This window comes from Dendrobates tinctorius, unplaced genomic scaffold, assembly GCF_039654945.1.
Source record: "Dendrobates tinctorius isolate UK_male_01 unplaced genomic scaffold, ASM3965494v1 ptg000127l, whole genome shotgun sequence".
NCBI lineage: Eukaryota > Metazoa > Chordata > Amphibia > Anura > Dendrobatidae > Dendrobates > Dendrobates tinctorius.
The window spans coordinates 20,024,855-20,039,200 of NW_027361795.1; the positions used below are offsets into that span (position 1 = coordinate 20,024,855).

At 41.4% G+C, this 14,346-nt stretch overlaps 1 protein-coding gene across 1 annotated transcript in view; it reads left to right on the forward strand.

Moving 5' to 3' along the window:
- The window catches only part of AATF (apoptosis antagonizing transcription factor), a 151,070-nt gene that overhangs the window by 126,128 nt on the left and 10,596 nt on the right, over nucleotides 1–14,346 (forward strand). The window contains exon 11 of the mRNA XM_073542562.1: nucleotides 5,576–5,647. Within this exon, the coding sequence (XP_073398663.1) occupies nucleotides 5,576–5,647 (72 nt within the window). The remainder of the gene's footprint in view (nucleotides 1–5,575; nucleotides 5,648–14,346) is intronic.

A 14,346-nucleotide genomic window follows, 5' to 3' on the forward strand; every position in this document is an offset into this window, starting at 1 on the left:
ACACATCAGATAGAAAGTCATGCAAGTCAGTCTGGGTCAGTTGTGGCATAGTAATTTTTAAGATTGATGTTCTCGGATAATTTATTAAAAGAGGAAAGAGCTGCTTTGTTGGCCTGAGAAGCCTGTAATTATTGGCTATCAATATTCTTTTCTGTCACCATCACACATAATTGGATGTATTCATGATTCAGTCAAAAGCCGCTGACAACATCACACAACTGAGTCACACTCCCAAGCCTTTGAAATAATGCAGACCATTTCAGCCTGTGCGACACGGACTGCACTCGTTCACCGGGAGATCAAGGCCCTACCATGGCAATCTTATTACCCAGCTCCAGATAACAGTTGAACAGATCATCAGGAGCACAGAGATGAACAAAATGTTCAATTACAATTTGAGCGAAACATCCTTCCTCTGTGAAAAGTTTAAGCATGTTGTACTTTATAGCCAGAAAGATGCAAATAAAGGATTTAGAGCGAGAATGTAATGGATTCCCAGATCTAATTATGTGGCCTATATACATGAAATTGCATTATAGTGTTTAATTCTGTGCAAAATTAGAAAACCTACAGTCAGCGGTGTTTCTAAATAAACAGAAAAAGGAGGTTTTATCACAGAAAAACAAGCAAACCTTACACGCTAGAGCATCATTGGCCCGATCCACCAATTTCGAAGGGATTGTCTGACAGTCTGAGTATGGGGTCTCTGGCCCTTCTTCATAGTTGGGGAAGAAAAGCATCTAGCATGTCTGATTTCGGTCTGCCAATCCTTCCCTAGCATGTCTGCTTTCGGTCTGCCAATCTTTCCCTAGCATGTCTGATTTCGGTCTGCCGATCCTTCCCTAGCATGTCTGATTTCGGTCTGCCGATCCTTCCCTAGCATGTCTGATTTTGGTCTGCCGATCCTTCCCTAGCATGTCTGATTTCGGTCTGCCGATCTTTCCTAGCATGTCTGATTTCGGTCTGCAGATCCTTCCCTAGCATGTCTGATTTCGGTCTGCCGATATTTCCCTAGCATGTCTGATTTCGATCAGCTGATCCTTCCCTAGCATGTCTGATTTCGGTCTGCCGATCTTTCCCTAGCATGTCTGATTTCGATCTGCCGATCCTTCCCTAGCATGTCTGATTTCGGTCTGCCGATCTTTCCTAGCATGTCTGATTTCGGTCTGCCGATCTTTCCTAGCATGTCTGATTTCGGTCTGCCGATCTTTCCTAGCATGTCTGATTTCGGTCTGCAGATCCTTCCCTAGCATGTCTGATTTCGGTCTGCCGATCCTTCCCTAGCATGTCTGATTTCGGTCTGCCGATCCTTCCCTAGCATGTCTGATTTCGGTCTGCCGATCCTTCCCTAGCATGTCTGATTTCGGTCTGCCGATCCTTCCCTAGCATGTCTGATTTCGATCTGCCGATCCTTCCCTAGCATGTCTGATTTCGGTCTGCCGATCTTTCCTAGCATGTCTGATTTCGGTCTGCAGATCCTTCCCTAGCATGTCTGATTTCGGTCTGCCGATCCTTCCCTAGCATGTCTGATTTCGGTCTGCCGATCCTTCCCTAGCATGTCTGATTTCGGTCTGCCGATCCTTCCCTAGCATGTCTGATTTCGGTCTGCCGATCCTTCCCTAGCATGTCTGATTTCGGTCTGCCGATCCTTCCCTAGCATGTCTGATTTCGGTCTGCCGATCCTTCCCTAGCATGTCTGATTTCGGTCTGCCGATCCTTGCCTAGCATGTCTGATTTCGGTTTGCTGATCTTTCCTGTTCTTCACAGCTTTCTAGAGAACACAGGAGCACAGAGCCGGGGGAGTCTGAAGAGATGGCAGTCTGACAAACAGTTGGTCAGCCGCCAGCTATTTCTTGTTCCTGCGGTGGGAGGACTTAAAGGTTTAAAAGAATGGTCTAGCATATTTGGTGAAAAACTGTCATCTCCTGATTTTTGAGTTAACTAGGAATCATTTATAAGAAATTTAAGGTCTTATTAACATAAATTCTTTTTGAGAAGTCTGAGGGGAAAAAATGCAATTCCTTTCGCTTGCAGTCTTTTTCTGAAAAATGCCCAAAACTACAAACCATGACTAACTGTCATCTGGCCAAAGGTTTATTTTTGCCTTGAAAAAATTGTACAAATAGGTGCTTCTTGATAGAAGCTTTTTCAGTTGGGAGGTACCTTCATTTTCTTACCCAAACAAAATTAATTCTTGAAAACGATCAGCCAGATTTAGCGTCAGTGCCCTATAATATCGAAGTACTGTAATATACAACAACTCGTCATTCTAAAGAGATCATCGTTTTAACATTTGATCAGAGCTATCGTTTGGGGTTTTTTGTTTTTTAGGCCGGACTAACTTTTCAGTGCTATAGGTTGACAGGATCCTAGCGCCTGGCAGAATTATCTGACAGGTTCCCTTTAGACTCCTAAATACTGTGATTCCGGAAATCTTTTTATTTATAAATAATTGTATTTTACGATCACAAAGAGTCACCTACTGTATGGTGCATTCATAAATGTGAGCAAAAGTGGTTTTGATCCAGAGAATTTACTGGACGGGAAGTAACAAGGTCCAGTGCTATGTGGGGATGCAAATAATGTTCTCGTTGAGCAGCAAAGACTTGGCTCCTGCATTGTGTTCCAGGTTGTTAATGCATTGCTGGACTATACCAATACAATGCCAATTATCAGTGTTCTGTGTGCTAAGCATCCAAATCCATCTTGGATACATGTTGGTTATTTTGAGGCACCATTAATTCCAGGGTGCTGTTCATGTGAGTTTACATACATAAAATACAAAGCAAGAACAATAAGCCTGAGCAACCAGTCACACGGGTACAGAAGGAGGGAGGACTCTACATGCATGTTAGGAAACCTCCATCATCCATGGTCCGATCAGCACATAGATCCCCCTTCCCATACACAGCTGGCGATTTTTATTCATTCATTAAAAACTACATTTATTACATTTTTGTACCTTTTTAAAGGTTTGTTCACACCTAGCATTTTTTTTGGGGGGTTGTTGCATGTATTTTTCTTGTAGAATTAACAGTTTTACAATAACAGCAAAATGAATGACATTTCTAAAATCTGCATTTTTTGACATGCCAGTGGTACAATTTTTAACCTGTTCAAAACAAGGCCATTTACCTCTGTTGCTGGCCAGGTGCGTTTTCTGTTTTTCTTAGTACATGCGGTGATTTTTGGATATTGAAATAATTTTTCTTCCCTTTTTTCATGATGCATGGGATTTAATTCTTTGTTGCTTTCATTTTGTTTTTGCCGATATAATTGGGAAAATAAAGGAAATATGTGTCCGTTTTACAAGGGTTTTTTTTTTATGACCACAAAAATACGGTAAATTGTAAAATTTGCTATCCTTTTCTGTAACATTTATTTTCGTGTATCAGACACGGGTTTTTTTCTTATGGGGACATTGCTATTAGCAATTTGGCAGTTGTTGTTTTTTTTACTTATTGTTGTTACAATTATTTCACATTGAACCCACCAAAAGGCCATAAAAGACTTTGGGGGTGGGAAGTTTCTTGAGATGTAAATCAATCAATGCCTTTAATATCTTTAATCTGTTGTTACAGTTCTAAGAGTTAGAGCTTTTACTCATACACAAATGAGGCATTAAGTGCTCTGTGCATGACAGAGCACTTAGCTAACATCTGTTCCTAAGGTTGTAGCTCACTGAATGTGTGACATCGGGCATTGGCAAGAAAATCAGTCTGCTGGGTGGGGAATCAGCCTTGGGAGGCAGAGGCTCAGTAAGTGCTCTGTCACGCCCAGTGCACTCTAGCATTTCATTTGTATATGATTTAAAGTGCCATTTACTCAGGAATGCAGCAATTTGTAGAAGATGTACGGTGTCGATGGATATAGACTTCAATGACTTGTATGCCCATATATTCAGTTTGGGGGTTGATCTTACTCACAGATTCCCTTGAAGGGTCTGGAGTGGATTCCAAGAATTGAAAATGTTCATGGAAACTCGCAATAAGCAATCAAAGGGGTGTTGGTGAGTGAACAAGGCAACCATTATAAAAAAAAAAACCTGTTTGAAAGAGAAGAAATTGCATAAGTACACAAGATTTCTGTACATTATGTAAAAGCCCCCAGCATTTGTCGGGAGCGGTGGGCCCTTGGCTGTCTCCACAGCTATATATCCATGCCTTTTATACTTCTTTTAGGCATAGATCATCTTCTTATTTCTATATTTGATCATTCCCAATGTGGCATTTATACTTATTACTATTATTGCTGTCACTGCATGCTTCACATGTGTTGTGGAACTGTGGGGGATGTACATGTAGATGTCCAGGTGTTCCCACCTTCAGCCTCCCCGTTTTTCTGCCTCAGTTTTTCCATTTCTTCTATATGTTCCATTAAAGCTTATTTGTTGTTGTCTACTTGGTCTCTGACCAATTTTCTTGGTTGTATGTTTGCTATGTGACCAGGCCCCAGTTCTATTGCTTGTGGTTTTAGGTGTGTCATTATGGAAAGCACTGGAGAGTTCCGTAACATCTATAATAATAAATGTGCTAAGCAGCTTCCGGTTGTAACAACTTCCGTCCAGTTGTAACTGGTGACGTCACCGCACACCTCTTGCCATGTTAACCCTCAACGCACCACTCCTTAACACACTCCTCTCACCTTTTACCATCTCCACTAACTTCCCCCCCTCTTTCACTCGACATACGACCCTTTCTTTCACTCCGTCTCTCATACTCACGCCGTCATCGCCGCTGCTCCACGATCCCCGACATCTTCTTCCGCCGGCGCCATCCTGGATCCAGACGTTGTCCACGCCGGCGACATGTTCTTGCGGCGACGCCATCTTGAGTATTGTGAAATCCCGCGATACTCAAGATGGCGTCGCGGGATTTCACGATACTCAAGATGGCGTCGCCGCAAGAACATGTCGCCGGCGTGGACAACGTCTGGATCCAGGATGGCGCCGGCGGAAGAAGATGTCGGGGATAGTGGAGCATCGGCGATGACGGCGTGAGTATGAGAGACGGAGTGAAAGAAAGGGTCGTATGTGGAGTGAAAGAGGGGGGGACGTGAGTGGAGATGGTAAAAGGTGAGAGGAGTGTGTGTTGAGGAGGTGTGTGTGGGTTTGAGGGTTAACATGGCAAGAGGTGTGTCACTATCCTCCCAATGCGATAGCATTGGGCCATAATCTAGTCAGACATAAAAGACAAAAGAAAGCTTCAGGTCTAGCTGAGGCCAGAACTCTTCAGAGAAGTTCGGTTTATTATTGTCAAAAGCTAAAAACAGATTAAAAAAAAAATACACGTGCCTAAACCATTTGTACAGTGGTTTCTGGCTGAGCACCCAAAGATCTTACATATTAAATTTGCTTAAGTGTTGTTTTAATAAATAAATAATCATCTTTATTTTTATATAGCGCTAACATATTCCGCAGCGCTTTACAGTTTGCACACATTATCATCACTGTCCCCGATGGGGCTCACAATCTAAATGTTTTCTAGGCAGCTGATAAATAGAATGTAAGCGTATGTCCTGCACATAATCCCTTTATTTCTGACTTTCACGCTGCTGCTTGTGTTGCTTTCTGCAGGTACCACGTTCATAGCAAGTTGGTGAGCTTCATGGCTCCTATTGGCCACAGCACAATGAATGATGAGGCCAGGTGAGTAATAGACTAATAATGTTTATCAAATGGCTCCATGACAGCGTGACATTGACTTGTTCTTCATTCTGGTGTCCTGTTTTTCCTTATCAGTCCAGCATTTGTCATAACTGTCATAGCAGCACACTGTACACCAGCCTTGGCCTTCTTGCCCAGATGATAGTCTTATAATGAATAGTACTGAGCAAACCCGCAGCGTCTCTATATGTTTCCTTGTAACCTAAGACCATATAGAAATGTGACGGAATGAATTCTTCATAAAAAGTGATTTTTATTCAGTATTGAGTTCATCTCAAATGCAGGATAGCGGTTTCTGGTCCATGTTGGTGTAATAGAACCGTTCCGTTTCCACATGTCACAAGAACATAGCCTGGTGTGTAGCTTGTGTTACTGCTGCAGATTATAGGGCGCTTGTCGAAAATCAAATGAATCTGGGAATCTGTCCTTCGTGTCATTTATGCAAGTGGTGATGGGATCATGGTGAGGGGATGTTTTCTTGGCATGCAGACCATAAATTCCTGTTATGTGACCTACCTGATTTTTGTTGCTGCTGTATATACCATTTTATAACCACAATTCTTGGCCATTGCTGTTTTTTTCCATATAGTATTTTCTGCAGAAATTAAAGGAAATCTGTCAGTGGGTTTTTGCTATTTATTGTAAGTGCAGCATGGTGTAGAGACAGCGACCCTGATTCCAGTGATGTAATTTACTAGGCTGCTTGTTGCAGTTTCAATAAAATAATTGTTTTATCAGCAAGAGATTATCACTAGGCAGAATTGGTTGTCTTATGCAATGTTGTCGTCCTGTTCTGTGTAACTCCACCACCTGATTGGCAACTTTTGGTGTACACTGCGCACAGGCAGAAAGATGCTAATCAGTGGTGTGGGTAGCGTTACACAGATCTCAGCATTCAGAGATCTGCCAGATCTGCAGCAGATAAAACAATGTGTTACCAAAATGAGAGCAATCAGACCAGTAAGTTATACATCACTAGAATCAGGATCTTTGTCCTTACATCATACTGCTCTCATACATTGCAGATACCTGGTGACAGGTTTCCCTTGGCTGTAATTATATTGCATTTTTCAGTTGAACAAATGTTTTTGTTATTAAATCTCTGCCTTTTAGCCCCTTATATGAGACAAAGCAGATTACAAAAGGGAAGAATTCCCCTTTGTTCACTTCGTCAATGTTCATTTCTGTGAGTGCCCTAAAGCCCCCGTCACACATAGGAAGTTTTGTGACGCAACAGCGATCTCACCAGCGAGATTGCTGTGTGTGACACTGACTAGCGACCGCCGCCCGCCGGAGGGTGGTGCTTAGAAACCCGATGTGTACCTTAGTTACCAGCGCGCTGATGCAGGGAGCTGGTAACCAAGGTACACATCGGGTTTTTAAGTGACGCACGCCCCTTAGAAACCTGATGTGTACCTTAGTTACCAGCTCCCTTCATCAGCGTGCTGGTAACTAAAGTACACAGCGACGCCGCGCACTCGGCGTCGCTGGTGCTGATCGCTGGTGAAGCTGTCTGTTTGACAGCTCACCAGCGATCATGTTGCGACACACCAGCGATCCTGACAAGTTGATATCGTTGTCGGGAACGCTGGTGAGTCGCTATGTGTGACGGGGCCTTTAGAAAGGTTTGGTCTTGAATTGCTACGCTTGTAACTGAATACTTGTATATTACTGGGTTACTTTGCTACCCTCCTCTGCAGGCTGGACTACCTGTTTTTGGTAACTATATTTGTTCCATTTGTCTATATCCTTCTGAGACAGGCAAGTTCCGAATTATCATACTATTTAAAGGAAATCTTTTTTCTTAATATGTAGCTGAGCTGTTAAGCTCTATGGACTGGCCACTGATCTGCATGAGAATCTGCCTCCAGAGCTTATTTTATATGAAAGGGGGCCTTACCAGTGTGAGACATGTAGATCAGGAGAGCAGACAGTTGGTCATTACATGTCTCATATGGTTAACTCTCCCTTTTTATATAAAATAATCTCTGGTGCCAGATTCTCAGAAAGATCAGTGTTCTCCCCATAGCCTGGAACATCTTGTTTACATATAAGAAAAACGTGGATTTCTGTGGAATAAGACATCGGATGGCAAATATCATTTTATTCTTCTTTTTATGAGCTACATGCCCATATAGACAGCTTAGGAGGGTAATCCTACTGACAAATGCCCTTTAAATAACCAATGTGCCAATTGTAAATTGTATTTAAGTTTCATTGTTTTCATTATTAGTACATTTATATTGTAATAAGTAAAAAATAAATTATAGATAATGAAGAGGAACTCGCTCAGGACATATGTGAGCACACGCAATGCCAGGTTTCTCTGACCTATTTGTATGTGGGGGTACAGTAGAGCATGCCATCCGGACTTCTGCTTTTCAGCTGCCTGTGCTTTATAGATCTCATCTGCTCTCCCACCGTACAGCTCATTGGCAATGTTTTATCTGTTGCTTCGTTAGAGCAGCTCATTCTTTTGGATGATTTTTGTTGTTTACCATAAATGGGCCAATGCTTCATCCGGCGGTGTCAGCATAACTGAGAGCCACCGTTCCACGGCAGTATGGAGAGCAGCGCCGGTGCTAATGATCCCTGTGCTTTATAGCTGCATGCAGCCTTCTCACTCACCCGGAAGCGACAATCATTATACCGTCAGGGTGACACTAACGTGACAGCTCGCACAGAGCTATTGGAGATGGAAATTAAAAAGATAAGAGCGCAAGAGTACACTCGCTGGGCAAACAGATTGTACACTCCTGTCCTTATTATAAGAACATAAGGGTGTACATAGGCATTAAGGAAGAAATGGTCTTCTGATATATTTGTATATTACATGTACAATTAGGGGGGGAGTGAGGTCCTGTAAGTATCTCCGCACTTGTTAGGTATTCAGTACCAAGAGCAAATGGGGAAATAGGAGTCCAGGGCAGTCGTTCGGTACTGGTACCTGCAATTCTTTTTGTGTGGACCTACACTGCTTTACCAGGTGTATGAATCGTCCGCTTTAGGCATTTTAGGTTATCACTATTATTTATTTTTATACTATTTTTATGCCAATAATCTTCTTATACTATCATGTGTTCCTTGCATGAGCTTTATTTTTCTGTATATACCAAACTGTAAGAACTATGCAATGAATGGCATTAATGTACGAGCTGTAGGCTGCTTGCTGACGTGACCACAGCAGGTTTAGATGTTGCGCTGTCACTTAATCATGATCACTCGGAGCAGCCCAAAACTATTCCTTATTTTGTTTATCTGAAACTACGCCATCTCTGGATATGGTGGCATCATCAGAACCTATTGGTAGGCCCATTATGGCTGTGCACTAAGCCTTTATCATACACTGGTCACAGTTTCAAACTTATCATTGATCAATCTAAAGTAACTTTAAAGGGGTTGTTCCCTTTCAGACAAAGTTTTCCTGGCGGTTCAGTTTGTTAATAAAACAAATGCAAAGCCTGCTTTACTTACCCACTCTTGGTCCAGCACTGGCTTGGAGGCGGCCTATACACCGACCGCTGACCTCAGTCATTGGCGGCAGCAGTGTCAATGTGATGTCCCTGCAGCCAAACAATAGACGACTGGGGCTGAAGACACAATCTGGACTTGGGGATAGGAAGGAATATTATTATTTTTTAAAAAAAATACAATTAACTGAGCCTACATGTAAAAGTTTTCTTCTTGTTTAAACATGCATGTGGTTAAAATAAAAGCCAGCATGACCATCCCGCAATACATATATGCTATACTAATAAATTCCGAAAGTGTCATAAAAGGGAAAATGGTAGGGGCAGCTTCCCAATCTGAGAGCACCATGCAATGGCTCTGGATGCACAGTGTGTATGTAATAAATAGTGTTTCCTGTACTTTATGCTGGTGACTGACTGTAGGCGTCCAATATACTCATGTGATGCGTTGGTCAGTAGACCATCCCACCACCCATTGTTTGTGATTGACAGATTCCTCCCTTTTGGTCCGATAGAGGAAACTGCCCAGTCACTGCCAGGGGCTGTTGACAAAAAGAAATTTGTGCACCACCAAGAAATAACAAAATCCATATAATTTTTACTTAACACTAATACAAAAGCCAAGATTAAAGACACAAACTGGGCAGCTGGTCCGTATAGAAGCTGCCCAAGTGCACTTGAGAGCCAGACTAATGGAATGGTCAGAAGTTATGTATGTCCTGTTATATGGTAACCTTTATAAGTACAGCTTGTCTCCCAGCTTATCAAAAGCCATGAATAGGAAGAAACGGAATACACGCAGTAAAGACATCCAAGAATAGACAGGAATCCATAGGTCCCAGTATAGAAAATATAGATATGAGTGCTGAGGCGCGTGCCAAAAACCATTGCAGCAGTTCAAGGGTAAGTGCTGGGAGGGGAGAGCGGGACCATGAGGTGGCGACCATCAGTTGCCAAACCATCCGCATTGCAGTATGAGAGCAGACCACATATGTGGCTAAATATATGAGGGCTATTCTCACCAAGGATGATGGTGGTCACTAAAAATTATGTAGCATCTATGTCAGGGGAAGAAAAGCTTTAGATCAGTTGTGTGAGTGCTTTTTCTTTCTCCTTGTCAAGACATAACTCTATTATACTGCAGTATGTCCCCCGCTCCGTCCATCAAGCCTCCACATCCCTAAATGATTCCAATTTCCAGAGTCCGGTACACATGCTTATTGCCGCTGTCAGCATTATCCGAGTTCATTTCTCTCCAGCTCCTTTGTTGGAATGTATCTGGATTTAGCCCAAGTTGTATTTTTGGACCAAGATCAATACTTAAGGGAACAGGAAGTTTTTATGAAATACAGCACTTTAGTCCAGTATTAGTCATTTACAGCCAGCGCTGCTTATGTGTAATTTTGCCACTTGCTTTATTGTAGTGCTCATAGAGGATTACTAATCCGTGTTTACAACTTTATGCTACATGATAACATTGGCCGGGGGGCATTTTACATTACATAAACAGATATTAATTTCCATTTATATCTGGAATTTTCCCTTTACACTAAAACATTTCTTTGTATGTAGATTTTATATTAATTCTATATACATATTTGGATTTTTTTTTTTTTTTACTCAAGTCAAAAGTATTAATGGTTGCATATTGCATCCGCCTTGGCTTTAACAGAAATAAATTAAAGATGCAAAAAATTGATTTAATCTTGATTAGTTTCAGGACTACCACCAAGTACTAACATTTAGTGCAAGTATTAGTTTATAGAAAACAAAGCATTTAATTGTTTAGGGTTGTGCCATATATAATATTATATATTTAATTTTTTGCTTCTTTAAATTACCGTATTTCCATTAAAGCCAAGGTGGAAGCAATATGCAACCGTTAATACTTTTGACTTGAGTAAAAAAAAATATCTCCAAATTTGTCCAAGCGAACAATACAATGGTGGTTGTGTTTTGGGAAGTATTCGGTGATGTCCTCATTTCCAGTATACTTCTGGAAAGTAAAATATCTGATCTGCTAATTCTGTAAATCGGCAAGTATTTTTTGTCGGCGTTCCACTTTGTGGAATTAACAGGTTAAATTTGTGGAAGCGTCAAGCAGTGTTATCTTCTGAAGTCACAGGTTAGTCTGACAGGTAAGACAAGATTGCAAATATGCAACAATGATTTAATCGGTTGGAACAAGAGCAATATTTTAACTTGGGCTACCTTGTAACAGCATCATTAAGGCCTCTCATTACTCTTTTATTAGAGGCTTGCTCTGTTTCTTATCTGATTACAGACTGAACATAACTCATGGCACTGATTTGATCTCTTGTTAAAGAGGATTATAGCTTTGCATTAACTCAGATTGACACGGTTTATAATTCGATTGTTGATACCCATCCTAACACTGTCACATGTTTGACCCCCTACACCTCCTCTCAGTTGAGCTATTGAAAAGGACAGCCATATATCATCATTAAAGATGGCATGCAACACTCGGGCTGGAGAGGTTTCTTCTGCTGGAATTACGGAGGGCACAAAATAAGACTGAGACTTGTTCTAGTAAAGGAAACAAAAAAATATCTAAATTCTCTCTTCAAGGTTATGCACATTTAATAGAAATTGACCTGGAAGTGTTGATGACACTAAACTAGCTGGAAATCTATATTTCATAAAATGTAAAGGCATTTGTGCATGATTATAATCCTAATTAAATATACTTGTTTGGAGCTATTTAAAGGCAAACTGTATGTTTTTGTTTTAACAAAAGACCAGCATGACGTAGGGATAGATACTGATTCCAGCAATGTATCACTTACCAGGCTATGTGATTTTTCAACAAAATCAGTGTTTTATTAGCCTGAGATTATCACAAGAGGACTGTTTTTTCTCGTGTCATGTAGTCCTCGTGCTTTATGTAACCTCGCCCCCTCCACTGATTAGCAGCTTTCTGCCAATTTATTGTGTACAGAGAAAGCTGCCAATCATTGCTATAGATGGGGTAATACAAGGTTCAGTATTCAGAGATTTGCTAGATCTGCAGCAGAGAAACCAGTGATTTTCTCAGAGCTACACCAAGTAAGTGATACATCACAGTCTAATGTGCAAGGGGGCCTCCCAACAGCATCTGTTATAAATAAGGATCCAGCCTGTCCGTTTTCAGTCTGCTGATCCTTGTGTTCTCGGCAAGAAAATCCACCGCCACAGATGACCGACTTCGTGGCGCACTCCTACTTGGTGGAGCTGTAAAAGGTAGCTACCGTCCTAATTAAACCATCATTCGGCCAACAGCTATCTATTGTGCATGGGGCCCTTTAAGCTTGTTGTTAGAATTTTGACAAATATACACTGCACTACATTGTTGGTGCTTTGTTTTATCCCCTTGACGACCATGTCTGTTAAGGGCCCCTAATCCACAGCACCTCTTTTTCACGACTCTGAGTATTAAGTGAATAGCGTCTTTCAGCGGGCGAAAATGCCACTCATGACAGCTGACACCCTGCGGCATCACCCTAGAATGGTTTTGGAACAAATAGGGGATAAGTAACCCTTAAAATGCCACTGTCAATCATGACAATGGCATCTAAGTGGTTAAAAGATCCCCTTCAGCACCATCGGCACCCCCGTGGCCCTTTAGACCGAGCTATAAGCTGGGTCTAACAGGCTGAGTTAATGAACCACAGGTCTCAAATGCCTTGCAGTACTCGTACACTGCAGTGAGACCAGCGATCAAAGTAAAAAAATGTTCATGTCCCACAGTGGGACAGAGAAAGGTGTATTTAAAAAAAAAAAAAAAAAAAGTGAAACAAATTATGTAAAAAAAAATAAGTGTCTCAAAAATCCAGAAAACCCATTTAGCCAGCAAAAAAATGCATAAAACAAAAATAAATGAAAAAAATGCACATAATTGGCATAGCTGCTTCTGGAACGACCAAACCTAAACCAAAACAGTCATCTTATTCTATAAGGTGAACACCATAAAAAAAAAAAGTTGCTTTTCATCATACTGACACACCAAAAATGTATTAAAAAGCAATCAGTCACATGTAAAAAAAAAAAAATGAATGAAAAAATAAAAAAGCTACAGATCTCATAATATGGCGATTCCAAAACTAATTTTTGTAAAATACTGGTTTCTCCTGAATTCCCATTTGTTCACAAGTAAACTCCACGAAAAGTCAGTCTGAATTGCTGGAATATGTTGAAGCATCCCAGAGTTATCACATGATGTGACACTGGTCAGATTGCATATAGTGTATATATATTATTTGTATATAAATGTACACACAGGAAAATAAGTATCTGATTAACTGCCTATTTTGCAAGTTTTCCAAACTACAAAGAGTGGAGAGGTCAGTAATTTTAATCGTAGGTATACTTCAACTGCGAATGCCAGAATCTTTAAAAAAGAATCCAGAAAATTACATTGTATAATACTTACACAATTAGCATTTTGGTACAGTGTTTCCTGTAGTTCTTGACCAAGTTTGCACACGCTGCAGCAGGGATTTTAGCCCACTCCTCCATACAGATCTCCAGTTCTTTCAGGTTTCCGGGCTATTGCTGGGAACATTGAGTTTCAGCTCCCTCCAAAGATTTTCTATTGGGTTCAGGTCTGGAGACTGGCTGTGATACTCTTTAGTTGCACTCACTGTGTGTTTTGGGTCATTGTCATGCTGGAAGACCCAGCCACAACCCATTTTCAATGCTCTTACTAAGGGAAGGAGGTTGTTGGCCAAAATCTCACAATACTTGACCCCAACCATCCTCCCTGTGTGCAGTCGTGCTGTTCCTTTTGTAGAAAAGCACCCCCAAAGCATTTTCCTTCACCATGCATCATGGTTTGAATGGTGTTCTTGGGGTTGTCCTTCTTCCAAACACGATGAGTGGAGTTGATACCAAAAAGCTCTATTTTGGTCTCATCTGACCACATGACCTTTTCTCATGTCTCCTCTGGATCATCCAGATGGTCATAGGAGAACTTCAAACGGGCCTGGACATGTGTTTGTGAGCAGTTAGACCTTGCGTGCCCTGCAGGATTGTAATCCTTGACGACATAGTGTGTTACTAACGGTAATGTTTGAGACTGTGGTCCCAGCTGTCTTCCTGTCATTGGCCAGGTCCTCCTGGGTTTGATTACTAACCTTTGTCAGAATCATCCTTTCCCCACGAGCTGAGATCTTGCATGGAGCCCCAGACTGAGGAAGATTGACAGTCGTCATG